This window comes from Spinacia oleracea, chromosome 3 (genome assembly GCF_020520425.1).
Source record: "Spinacia oleracea cultivar Varoflay chromosome 3, BTI_SOV_V1, whole genome shotgun sequence".
NCBI lineage: Eukaryota > Viridiplantae > Streptophyta > Magnoliopsida > Caryophyllales > Amaranthaceae > Spinacia > Spinacia oleracea.
In genome coordinates, this window is record NC_079489.1 from 59,302,960 (window position 1) to 59,315,136 (window position 12,177).

The 12,177-nt window shown below is 35.4% G+C and overlaps 1 protein-coding gene and 1 long non-coding RNA gene across 2 annotated transcripts; one reads left to right on the top strand and one right to left on the bottom strand.

The window, feature by feature from the left end:
- Nucleotides 1–647: 647 nt before the first annotated feature.
- Nucleotides 648–2,784, bottom strand: LOC130469049 (uncharacterized). The gene is made up of 3 exons (XR_008929429.1): nucleotides 2,496–2,784; nucleotides 1,854–1,918; nucleotides 648–920 (listed from the first exon to the last, which is right to left on the bottom strand). It is a non-coding gene; the product is annotated as an uncharacterized lncRNA (long non-coding RNA).
- Nucleotides 2,785–8,140: 5,356 nt separating this feature from the next.
- On the top strand, nucleotides 8,141–8,762 carry LOC130469050 (uncharacterized). The gene is made up of 2 exons (XM_056838056.1): nucleotides 8,141–8,548; nucleotides 8,638–8,762. Exons 1-2 carry the CDS (start codon nucleotides 8,233–8,235, stop codon nucleotides 8,652–8,654), a joined length of 333 nt encoding a protein of 110 aa, XP_056694034.1. The 5' UTR covers nucleotides 8,141–8,232; the 3' UTR covers nucleotides 8,655–8,762.
- Nucleotides 8,763–12,177: the final 3,415 nt, after the last annotated feature.

Consider the following 12,177-nt stretch of genomic DNA (forward strand, 5'->3'; position numbering starts at 1 on the left):
AGCAACTTTGACCTCTAGAAGAGCTTTAGTTGCGTGGGAAAGGATTTGTCTGCCCAAAGCAGCTGGTGGCTGGAACATTACTTGTATGCCGAGTTGGAACCGTGCTGCCATCTGTAAGTTGCTCTGGAATGTTATGGAAAAAAAAGATAGAATGTGGATAAAATGGATTTACATTTACTATGTGAAGAACAAAAATATTATGCAGATGCAAACCCCTAAACAAGCTTCATGGATGGTTAAAAAAAATATTGGGAGCATCTGCATACTTTAACATTTACCCCAGGGATTTACGGTGATAAATCAGTCTCATTTCTCTATACGGAAAATGTATGACATTATTAGAAGGGTAAATGTAAAGGTTCCTTGGAGAAGGTTAATTTGTAATAATTTTGCACCCCCTAAGTGTGTTTTCATTTGCTGGCTTGCTATCTTGGGAAGATTAGCTACGTGCAGCAGGCTTGCTAATTTTGGTGTGCAGTGTGCAGATTTGTGTGGCTTATGTGGTAATAGTGGTGAGACATTAGATCACCTTTTTTTTTGAGTGCGCTATTAGTAGTGCAGTTTGGGGCAAGATTCTGGGTTGGTTGGGTTTAAACAGAAAGTGTAACACCCCCAAAATTTGGACCTTTTATTTATATAATCAAAAACCCTATTTTTATTTCATAAAATAACCGTCCAAACCTTGGGAGTGTCACTGCTACATTTATTCTCCTTAGAAAATAAATGCAAAGCAACAAAATAATTTAAAACCATTAAAGTCAAAATTAACTAAGTGGTCTAAAAGGTGGCCCATAAAAATAATACAACCAATTCTCATAAAATAGATAACAAAGTTCAACTTAAACTGAACTAGAAATTGTCTCTTGACTAGGTGGTTATTCTAAGCGTCTCCTCACTCGTAGCCAAGTACCTTTACCAACCTGCAAAAATAAATAGAAAAAAGACAAGAGAGACGAACTCCCAAAAATCAGATAAACTGAGTAATTCCAACTCCATCCCGTAAAATAAATAATTTTAGTTTGAAAACGTTTTGAGTACATAAAATAAATAAGTAATCAAACAACAAGTACCAATTTAATAATTCCATTATTAAACTTATCACATAAGATCAATATTAATTAAGTGAGGGAAAGAGAACGCTAAGGGTCGCGCGTAACCCTTGAGAATGGCCAAAGTAAGATGAGTACAGAATGTCCCTAGTGTGCACACCCCTCACTAATTAACTATGGGTCTCCGCGACCGCGCACCAATAGAATTAGGAGGAAGACTAAGCAGAAAGTTTATTGTACAATAATAGAAACCTACTAGAAGCCTACCGGATCTCCACTAAAATGTACCGATAGAATAATATCTAGAAGGGCAACTTGTTCCTAACCCTTACGGGCTTTTCCCTCTGAGATTACACTTTACGTTATTAGTAATTTAATAAGGTTCAACCACATAAATAATACAAGTAGTCATCATAAAATATTACCAAGATGACAATCCAACATTATCACTTCTATTTCAACGTTCAATCCACCAGAGTAACTCACATAAAAAGCTTATCATAAATAGTCCAACAATATATTAACCACTAGTGTCAATCATCCAAGAAGCTTATACGCTCAAGCTACAGGGTAATAGCATTTCAATTCGTCGACGAATACAAGTAACACTTTCATGAAACAAGTATAGTACGTAGTTCAATTACTCTTTATCATAATGATAATAGTATAAAAAAAATATACTCGTTAACTCAAAATATATAGTTCATATACAAACACTTAATATTCCTATCACATAATACCACATAGATATGTCCAAAATACTTCTACTAACGGGACCTAGAGATGATGGACATTGAAAATTACCTTGAACACGCGCGTACTAGCTTCGAACTAGTAGTCTCCTTGCGTGTTTCCTAAGTAGCCTCAGTCTACGATTACACAAAATTAACGAGCCTAAATTAGCGTATATTAGACACATTAATAGAAATACAATCTATTTAGTACTGGCGACCTCATATTTCAAGAAAGCCGCTCCGAAATTTGCCTGACTTCCATACCCAAACAATAAGGAGTAATTAAATTATCATATGACATCAAGACCAAAATAGTGCTTTAGATAATAAAATCCTTTAAAACCAAAATAAATTTTCATTATGAAGACAATCAAATGCTTATTCGTACATGTTACTGCAATTGGGATCAATGGAACAAAAGTCCACGTTTTGATTTGAAAGTAATTTTGTTTAATAAATCAAGGAATAATATGGATAAGGTATGATATAGATAGACAAAGCTAGCCTAATAATGCTTGCAGGTTTGCTAATTGATGGAAAGAATTCGGTGAGTATTAACAAGAGTAAAGCCACCCTTTAGTTGTTTTTTTTTTTTATAAATTGTTGCACACCTGCAAATCGGCTATACTACTACCTACGAACTAATTCAAAAAGAAAACAAGAGGAAGAGTCCAAAACTCAAAATCATAAAACTTGAAAGTAAACTCATTACCTGCAGAGAAGAATGGTTTTGATGAAGATGATAATATGGTAGTCGGCGGCAGAGATGCGTGAGGGTAAGGTATATTGTAGCAGGGTTTTTTTTTTTTTTTGATTTGAGGGTATATATAATTTATGGTATTAGGGTTTAACTAGGAGACTTAATTTTAGAAAATTTATAAAATAAATCTGAAAATATACTTTTAGTTTTTTTTTAAACTCATTAAAACCATTACTTTATTTGTAAAATTATCTAAAATTACTAAAATAATTTATTAGAAAATACCCGAAAAATTGGGGTATTACAGAAAGCCAGAGGGATGGCATAAGGAGTTGCAAAGAGCCATAAATGATCACAACAAGAACAATGATATACATCAGGTATACAGGTTGGCGTTGACCATTTCTATCTACCAGCTATGGAAAGAGAGAAACAATAGAGTTTTTAAGAAGAGTATTCAAGATGTTGAGGGCCTTGTTAGGCAAATTCAATACATGTTTTATATTAGAGTTTTTAATGCTAAAAAGCTATGTAAAATAGCTGCTAGGTTGTTCTAGTTTCAGTTTGGTGTTTCCTTGCAAATGAGCCTGTTGTGGTCTCTTGCTAGGTTGTAAACTGACTTTGTATCCCATATTTTCGCTGGTTTCAGCTTTGGTAATGAATGGAAAATATGACATTTACCAAAAAAAAAAAAACAACTCAATATAGCAAGAAAACTAATATTCAAGAACGACCGGAGAGGTGGACTATGTAGATATTCTCTAAAAATGTCAACTTTTTCTTTTGTGATACATATATACTTTGCGATATTATTTTTATCAGCTTTATTTAAGCGTGCATCATGTGTATATAGGACTAGTATTTCATAAAGGACACCTGAGGCCTTTGACTTTTTAACGTCCCCTGTAAAAGTACAGTATATATATAATGTCTTATATACACGATAAGCATATACAATACAATTTTGTGTAGGTACATAGACGATAACCTATCACCATGCTTAATTACTTCAAATCCTTCTCAACCATAAGTGGAACATAGTAAAATGCAGCCCGACTTGATTCACTTCAAATCTTTATAAAAGCATAAGGCTCCGTTTAGTTCACCTTATTTCTGATTTGATCTGAATTATTTTTTCTTATTTGATCTTATCTAATTTTCAGAACTACGGTTTAAACAAAAATCCACAATTATTAATATTAAACCATTTACATGTAAAATAAATGTATTATAATTTATAAAAATTCGTTGAAAACTTTTACAAACATCGTACTTTAAATTTTCAGCAATATAAATTCATTTAAAAGCTTCACCAAGGTCAATCTACGTTCCTATTATCTCAAAACAACCAATCCAATGATCCATACTCAACCTATCATGATTAATAATCATAAAAGCCTTGAATTTCATACTTTAAACAATCAAAAACCAATATTTCAATGTAATTAGATAATCTGAAAATTAATAACTTTATTATAAAATTAATATAATCTCAAATTCATAATTTAAATCACAAAACCCATAACTTTAATTCAAGAAAACATAATTCAAATTAATAAAACATGATCAAACCCTAAATTATATTATGATCAACCAAAACTGAAAATAATTAATTTATAATATCAACACCAAATCTGAAAATCATATTCAAACCATAAAGATTATAAATTTAATTCAAGAACATAAATCAAATTATTAAAACATAATTAAACATTAATTAGTTTTAAGGGTTTAGAAATAACCAAAAGAGAGAATACAGGGGGTGCTGCCGGCGGCAGGGCGGCGCGGCAGGTGGGTGGTCGTCGGCGCTGGGCGACGCGGCTGGTGTCTCTAGGGTGGTCGCACAATGGTGGTGGTGTTGTGTACTCCTATGGTGGTAGCCAGCGACGAAGAGGAGGGGATAATTGATGGCTGGCAGCGCCGCAGCGACGCTGCAGGTGAGCGGCGCCGGGTGGAGGGAACCACGAAGGTGGCTGGCGGTGCTTGGTGGTTGGCGTGGCTGCGCGACAACAGAAAAGGGTGAGGAAGAGAGAAAGAAAACGAAGGAGAAGAAAGAAGAAACATAAGGGAGAGGAGAGTTACCGGCGGCGGGTGGCTGGCCGTGCAGTCGTGAAGGAATTATGTCCTTAGACATTTCCGGCAATTACTAAATATAAATAGGAATTAATTATGAAGATAATAAATTAATTATTTTAGTAATCATATTTGCTTGCTAGAGAATAAATGTGATTAGTAGGAAAATATTGATTGGACCTACAACTAAAATATATTAATCCTATAAGGTCACACATATAAGCATTAATTGGAATGGGGCCAAAAGGTCCTATGGTAACCGGCCTGCTAAGAGAAATAAGGTTGGGCTTTGTGTTAACTTAAAAGCCCTAACATTATAATAGTTATAATGTCAGGGATTCAGAAATCACGTTCATTCAAGATATCTGAAAAAAGGGAAAACATAAAAAACCCTAATTCTTATTTCTCTGAAACGCCGTTCTTCCCAAACAAAGCAAGAGATTGATCGTGATCGTTCTCTTCCGTACTAGCATACGTGGGATTCAATTGGTGCTTGTGGACTAAGTAGAGGAGCAACAAGTGGGGCTCTAAGATCTTCGAAGCTTGCATACAAACGGGAGAACACGCTACAAAGGTGATTGTTCTTTCGACTTAATCTGATCTATACTATTGTTATGCATGAGATCCTGTGATAGATGTTAGGAAATTGTTTCCTGAAATTCCGCTTTATGCATCTATATGTTCCTACAGTGGTATCAGTTTTAGCCTCTTGCATAATTTTTTATGATCATGATTGTATGAAACATTATTATTTTGATTCAATTAAGGGAAGATTTATTTATGGCTTGAATTTGCAAAATTAATATATGATATTAATTGATTGGAATCATTAAATCGTTATTTAATTAATTTTTGCTCAAAATAAATTTATAAAATTCCGAAATTTTTATCACAGGGTCGAAATTAACAGTTAATATCACATAAAAATTTTCGGATTTTTTAAAATTAAATTCGTCAGATTTTAAATTATTTATTGGTTAATAAGATTAATCATGGAAATAATTTGTTAACAATTAAAGCTTTGATTTTTAATTTGTTAAATAAATCTACTGATGATCCCCTAATTTTTATACAATAGCCGAAATTTTTTGGTAATTTTTTAACTAATTTTCGGAATTTTTGTATATTAATTATTGAATTTGGTTAATTTTTATGTTTAATTCGATTAATCATAAAATTTAAGGATAACAATTAAAATTTTTAATTTTATTTGTTAAGAAAATTCAATATAACCGCCTCATAATTTAATTCGAATTTTTTGGATTATAATTGTTATTTTTCTGAATTATTTGAATAAAATGAGATAATTATGCCCTAAATTTTAAATTCTTGTTAGATTTAATTTGAATAAAGATTCTAATTGAAATCTAACTTTTAACAAACCTAAAAATTCAGTTTTAATTTTGTTAAATTACTCAAATTTTCTGCCATAATTTTCGGATTATCACACCTAATTAAATTTCTTAATCTTTAAACAAAGGTTGGATAAAGATTAATTTAAATTGGTAATTGTTGCACAATTTAATGAAAAATTTCCCACCATGGCTGGGTGGCCCACCTCCGATGATGGAGCCACGGTGGGGGGTGAATTAGGGCCGTGTTCCGGCGGTTATCAGGGCGGCAGTCGATTATCGTAGCGGCGGAAGAGCAGTCAGCATCGTTGCTGTTCGGTTGCTGCTGTGCTGGCCACGACGCCGACGCCGGTCTTGCTGCCGGCAGTTGCTGGTAGATGGGTCGGGCGGCGTGGCTGGGTCATTCCCGTGGAAGCTGGTCGGCGGCCCTGGTGGCTGCTGGCCGGCGATGAAGCTGTTTTGAAATGTTACTGTTCCTGCTTTGTTCTTCATTCAAATTAAAAAAAAAAAAAAAAAGAAAAGGGATTTTTGAAAATCGTTTTCACAGTGCATTAAAAGGAAAATCTGATTTTCCTAATCAAGGTCCAAATTGGAAAAGTTTCCCAAATCAACCTTTATAAATTGAATAAATTTCCCAAAAAAAAAAAAAAATTCAGTTTTGGTAATTTTGGAAATATTTTTTTTTTGGAAAATATGATTTTCTAAGTTGAGCATAAATTAATATGTTTCTTTAAATGCAAATTCTTGATTAATACGATTATTCTAGCCATATTTAAATAGTAATTGAATTAAAATAATAAGGTTTCTTAAATAATGTTAAACTTAAATGGTTTAAGTTTTTATAATTATTTTGAAAATGTTATTTACTTATTAATAGTTAATAAGTAAATAATTTGTGTCTAATATATTTTAATATTATATGCGTGTATGGAATATTATGATATTTTGTTACAGGCAAGTGACTAGTATGGCCCAAAATAGGATAGAAAATACGATATGCGTATCGTTTTGTATTCTTGTAAGTTTTGAAATACGATCTGCGCATCGTTCTGTATTATTGTAATTTAATTTAAAAGTTTAAATTAGATTATAAAGTTCGTATTATGAGCTCGATGGAGTAAGAAGGTTCAATCCGAAATTCAAGGATGGAGATCCAAGAAAGATAGGAACCCAAGAAGATTTGAGCTTATTTTTAGGGGCAATACTAGGATCACATTTATTTTATGCATTTTATATTGCCTTAAAATGCTTATTGAGTTTATGTATGTGGTTATTTAAAGCAATGTGTTCACTTTTAATTAACCAACATAGTAAACTTAGGTCCCAAATAATATTGAGTTTATGTGCTTTTCCATACAACACCTATAAAGCCTTAGATCATGAGTAATAGGTCCTGCCAAAGCAGGGTGTTGCTTATAATTCCGGGGATAGTAGGGTAGGTTTTTGAAACTTACATGTTAATGTTTGGTTTAACTCAACAAAACTATCAAAAGACAAAGTTTTGGGTTTTGAAGCTAAGAGATAGGAAAATACAAAGAGTTGTTAACCTGTCTACCAAGAGTTATAATCAGTTATAATTAGTAAAATGTTTACTTACCTCAAATACTATAAATTAAAGTAGCAGGTCCAAAGTCCGTTTGATTGTAGTGGGAGGGGATCTTGGTTAATTCCTTATTCAATGGGGACCTCTAATTTTGAATAAAGGGTAGTAGTAAATTGAATTTGTTTAATTGCTACTTTTGATAAACATTATATTGAATCTTGCTTTACTTTTTATTGTAGTTATCATGTCTGGTGCAAACAACTCTACTTTTAACTTGCGCCCTCTAATTGAAAAAGACAAACTGAATGCTACCAACTTCCTACAATGGCAAATGGCTGTGAGAATTGTTCTCAGAGCGGAAGGAAAAGAAAGTGTTCTTGACAATCCTCTCCCTGAACCCCTGCCAGAAAATGCTACTGCAGCTCAAAGGCGAGCTAGACAAACTCTAGAGGATAACTCCCTGCAAGTAACATGCTTGATGCTTGCTTGCATGGAACCAGAGTATCAAAAACGTTTTAATGGTCTGGATGCCTATAGCATAATCCAGCAACTGAAAACTTTGTTTCAGAAAAATGCTAGATTGGAGAGATTTGAAGCAAACTGCAAACTTCTGGATTCCAAGTTGGAAGAGGGGAAGCCCATTGGTCCGCATGTGTTCGATTTGATTGGGCATTTTCAGACCATGGAGAAATTGGGCTTCCCTTATCCTAAGGACCTGGCAACTGACATAGTCATCAGATCCTTGCCTGAAGATTTTCATAACTTTAAGTTGAACTTCTACATGCAAGGAGGGGAGGCTACCCTGCAAGAGTTGCATGGTTCACTAATTCAGGCTGAGAGAAACTTACCAAGTAAACCTAAACATAAGGATGTTCTAATGGTTAGTAAAGGTAAGCAGTTCAAGAAGAAAGGGGCTCCCATGAAGAAGAACAAGGGCAAGGTAGTTGCCAATGAGAACTCTTCAACCAAGCCAAAGGCCACTCCAAAGGCTAAGGTAGCTGCTCAACATGAGTGCTACCACTGCCACAAGATTGGTCATTGGAAGAGGAACTGCCCCAAGTATCTGGAGGAAAAGAAGACTGGTGCTTCAATTTCAGGTATCTATGTCATAGAAGTTAATTTAGCTACAACTGCTTCTTGGGTATTTGATACCGCTTGTGGATCTCACATTATTGGTAATGTGCAGGGACTAAAAAGAAGTAGGAGCTTGAGCAAAGGCGAAGTGGATCTCCGAGTAGGCAATGGAGCAAGAGTTGCTGCTTTAGCTGTAGGAGATTATAGTTTACGCTTGCCTTCTGGTTTAATATTAGAACTTAATTGTTATTACGTTCCAGTTATTACCAAGAACATAATTTCTATTCCGATTTTGGATTCGGAAGGTTTTTCATTTCAAACTATGAATAATTTTTGTTCAACATATTTGAATGGTATGTTCTATGTCTCTGCTAAATTATCAAATGGTTTGTATGTACTAGACTTACAAAACCATATCTATCACATAGAAAACAAGAAAACACAAACCAAATGATTTGAACCCTACTTACCTATGGCATTGTCGATTAGGCCACATAAGCTCAAAGCGCATAGAGAAACTTCATAAGGATGGAATTCTCAAATCATTTGATTTTGAATCATTTGAAGTATGTGAGTTTTGCTTAATGGGGAAAATGACAAAGTCTCCTTTCACAGGCTCAAGTGAAAGGGCCAATGATCTTTTAGCCCTCATACATACTGATGTGTGCGGACCTATGAGTACTTTGGCTAGGGGAGGGTATGAGTATTTCATTACTTTTACTGATGATGTGAGCAGATTTGGATATGTTTACCTCATGCGGAATAAGTCGGAATCCTTTGAAAAGTTCAAGGAATTCCAAAATGAAGTACAAAACCAACTTGGAAAGAAAATTAAAGCATTGCGATCCGATCGTGGTGGTGAATATTTATCTCAAGAGTTTGGTGATTATTTGAAACATTGTGGAATACTTTCGCAATTGACTCCACCAGGGACACCACAGTTGAATGGGGTTTCCGAAAGAAGGAATCGAACTTTATTAGATATGGTTCGGTCCATGATGAGTCTTGCTAACCTTCCTGCCTCATTTTGGGGATTTGCGCTTGAAACAGCGGCATTCACACTCAACAGAGCTCCGTCTAAAGCAGTAGAAAAGACGCCATATGAGATGTGGACTGGAAAAGTTCCGAAATTGTCTTTTCTAAGGACATGGGGTTGTGAAGTTTATGTAAAACGTTTACTTTCTGATAAGCTTTCACCCAAGTCCGATAAGTGTCTTTTTGTGGGTTACCCAAAACAGACTAAGGGATACTACTTCTACAACCAAAGCGAAAACAAAGTGTTTGTTGCTCGTGATGGTGTCTTTCTGGAAAAGGAGTTTATTTCCAGAAAAACAAGTGGGAGTAATGTATATCTCGAAGAAATTGGAGATGAGCAACAAATGGATGAGGTTCACACCTCGTCAGAGACGACCCAGCATGAAAATGCTCAGGAGGCGGTGCATTCCATTCATGCGCCTTCTACCGTCCCACTTGGAGATAATCCATGCGAAGTCCCTCAACCTAATGAGGTGGAAACTTCTCCTGTTGTTCCCCAACGTAGGTCTAGTAGGACCGTCATTCCGTCAAAGAGATATATTGATTTCCTTTTGACTGAAAGTTCTGAAATAGAGATTTTAGAACATGAGGAACCTACTAGCTACACAAATGCTTTGACGAGTCAAGACTCCGAGAAATGGCTTGAAGCCATGAGATCCGAAATGGATTCGATTTGAAAATCAAGTATGGGACTTGGTTGCTTTGCCTGATGGGGTTAAACCCATAGGTTGCAAATGGATTTTCAAACTGAAAAAGGACAAAGATGGAAACATTGATGTCTTTAAGGCAAGACTAGTGGCAAAAGGTTTTAGACAAATTCATGGTATTGACTATGATGAAACCTTCTCACCAGTAGCCATGCTGAAATCCATTAGGATAATTCTTGCGATTGCTGCCTTTCATGACTATGAGATCTGGCAGATGGACGTCAAAACCGCTTTCTTGAATGGGTTCTTGAAAGAGGATGTGTACATGACACAACCACAAGGTTTTGAAGATCCAAACAGTCCAAGAAAAGTTTGCAAGCTTAAGAAGTCCATTTATGGGCTTAAGCAAGCATCCCGGAGTTGGAACCTCAGATTTGATGAAGCAGTCAAATCTTTTGGCTTCCTCAGAAATGAAGAGGAATCTTGTATATACAAGAAGTTGAGTGGGAGTAGTATTGCTTTCCTAGTCTTGTATGTGGATGACATACTTCTCATAGGAAACGACAAGACCATGCTTGAGTCAGTCAAGGAATGGCTTAAAAGTTGTTTTTCCATGAAAGACCTAGGAGAAGCTGAATACATCTTGGGAATAAGGATCCATAGAGATAGATCCAAAAGGCTGATTGGACTTAGCCAAGAGACTTATATTGATAAGGTTCTTGCAAGGTTCAAGCTGGAAAACTCCAAAAGAGGTTTCATTCCCATGCAACATGGCATTTCACTTGGCAAGACTCAGTGTCCTTCGACACCTGATGAGGTCAAGCGCATGAGTAATGTTCCTTATGCCTCTGCAGTAGGGTCCATTATGTATGCCATGGTATGCACTCGACCGGATGTTGCATATGCTTTGAGTATGTGCAGCAGATACCAGTCAAACCCAGGAGAGGCGCACTGGATGGCAGCAAAGAATACCCTTAAGTACTTAAGAAGGACTAAGGATGATTTCTTGGTCTATGGTGGAGATAATGAGTTGGTTGCCACTGGATACACCGATGCAATCTTCCAAAGTGACAAAGATGATTTCCGATCACAATCTGGTTTCATATTTTGTCTAAATGGAGGGGCTGTGAGCTGGAAGAGTTCTAAGCAGAGTACCATCGCATATTCTACAACAGAGGCTGAGTATATTGCAGCAAGTGATGCAGCAAAAGAAGCTGTTTGGATCAAAAAGTTCACTAGTGAACTTGGTGTAGTTCCTAGCATTGAAAATGGCATTGAGTTATATTGCGACAACAATGGTGCCATTTCTCAGTCCAAGGAACCCAGATCGCACCAAAAATCCAAACATGTGCTCAGGAGATTCCATCTTATTCGAGATATCGTTGAAAGAGGGGATGTGAAAGTAAGCAAGGTTCATACTGAGGATAACGTGGCTGATCCTCTGACTAAACCGCTTGCTCAACCTAAGCATGAGAGTCATACTAGGTCTATGGGGCTTAGGCATATGGGAGAATGGCTTTAGTTTGTTTACTTTATGTTTACAATTGTAAAGACATTTATTATGCTTTGAATGTTTATCAATAAAAGTTCATTCTTATTTAATTGTTTGGTTTAGTATTAAATAAAATGTCCAAATAACTTGTGTTTTCAAATAGGATTATCGAAAATGTTTTGATAATGGAACCCTATAAAGTGAACTGAAATCACAACTTATTAAGTCCCTAGTCTAAATCACTAAATTGGACATAAGTGATTTATGTGAAGACTAGCATGTAATTAATTGATAGTGCAGTTCCATGGGCTATGGAGACATAGGGATGTCTAATTGATTATATGGATGTATACTTGATGCATTGAGACTTGACCTAACTAGATTCTAAAAGTAGAATCAAACTTCTATATTTAGTGGATTCCTTAGACATGAGTATGTCTTAATAACCATGAGACAATTAGTTTAACCTTGACGCTGT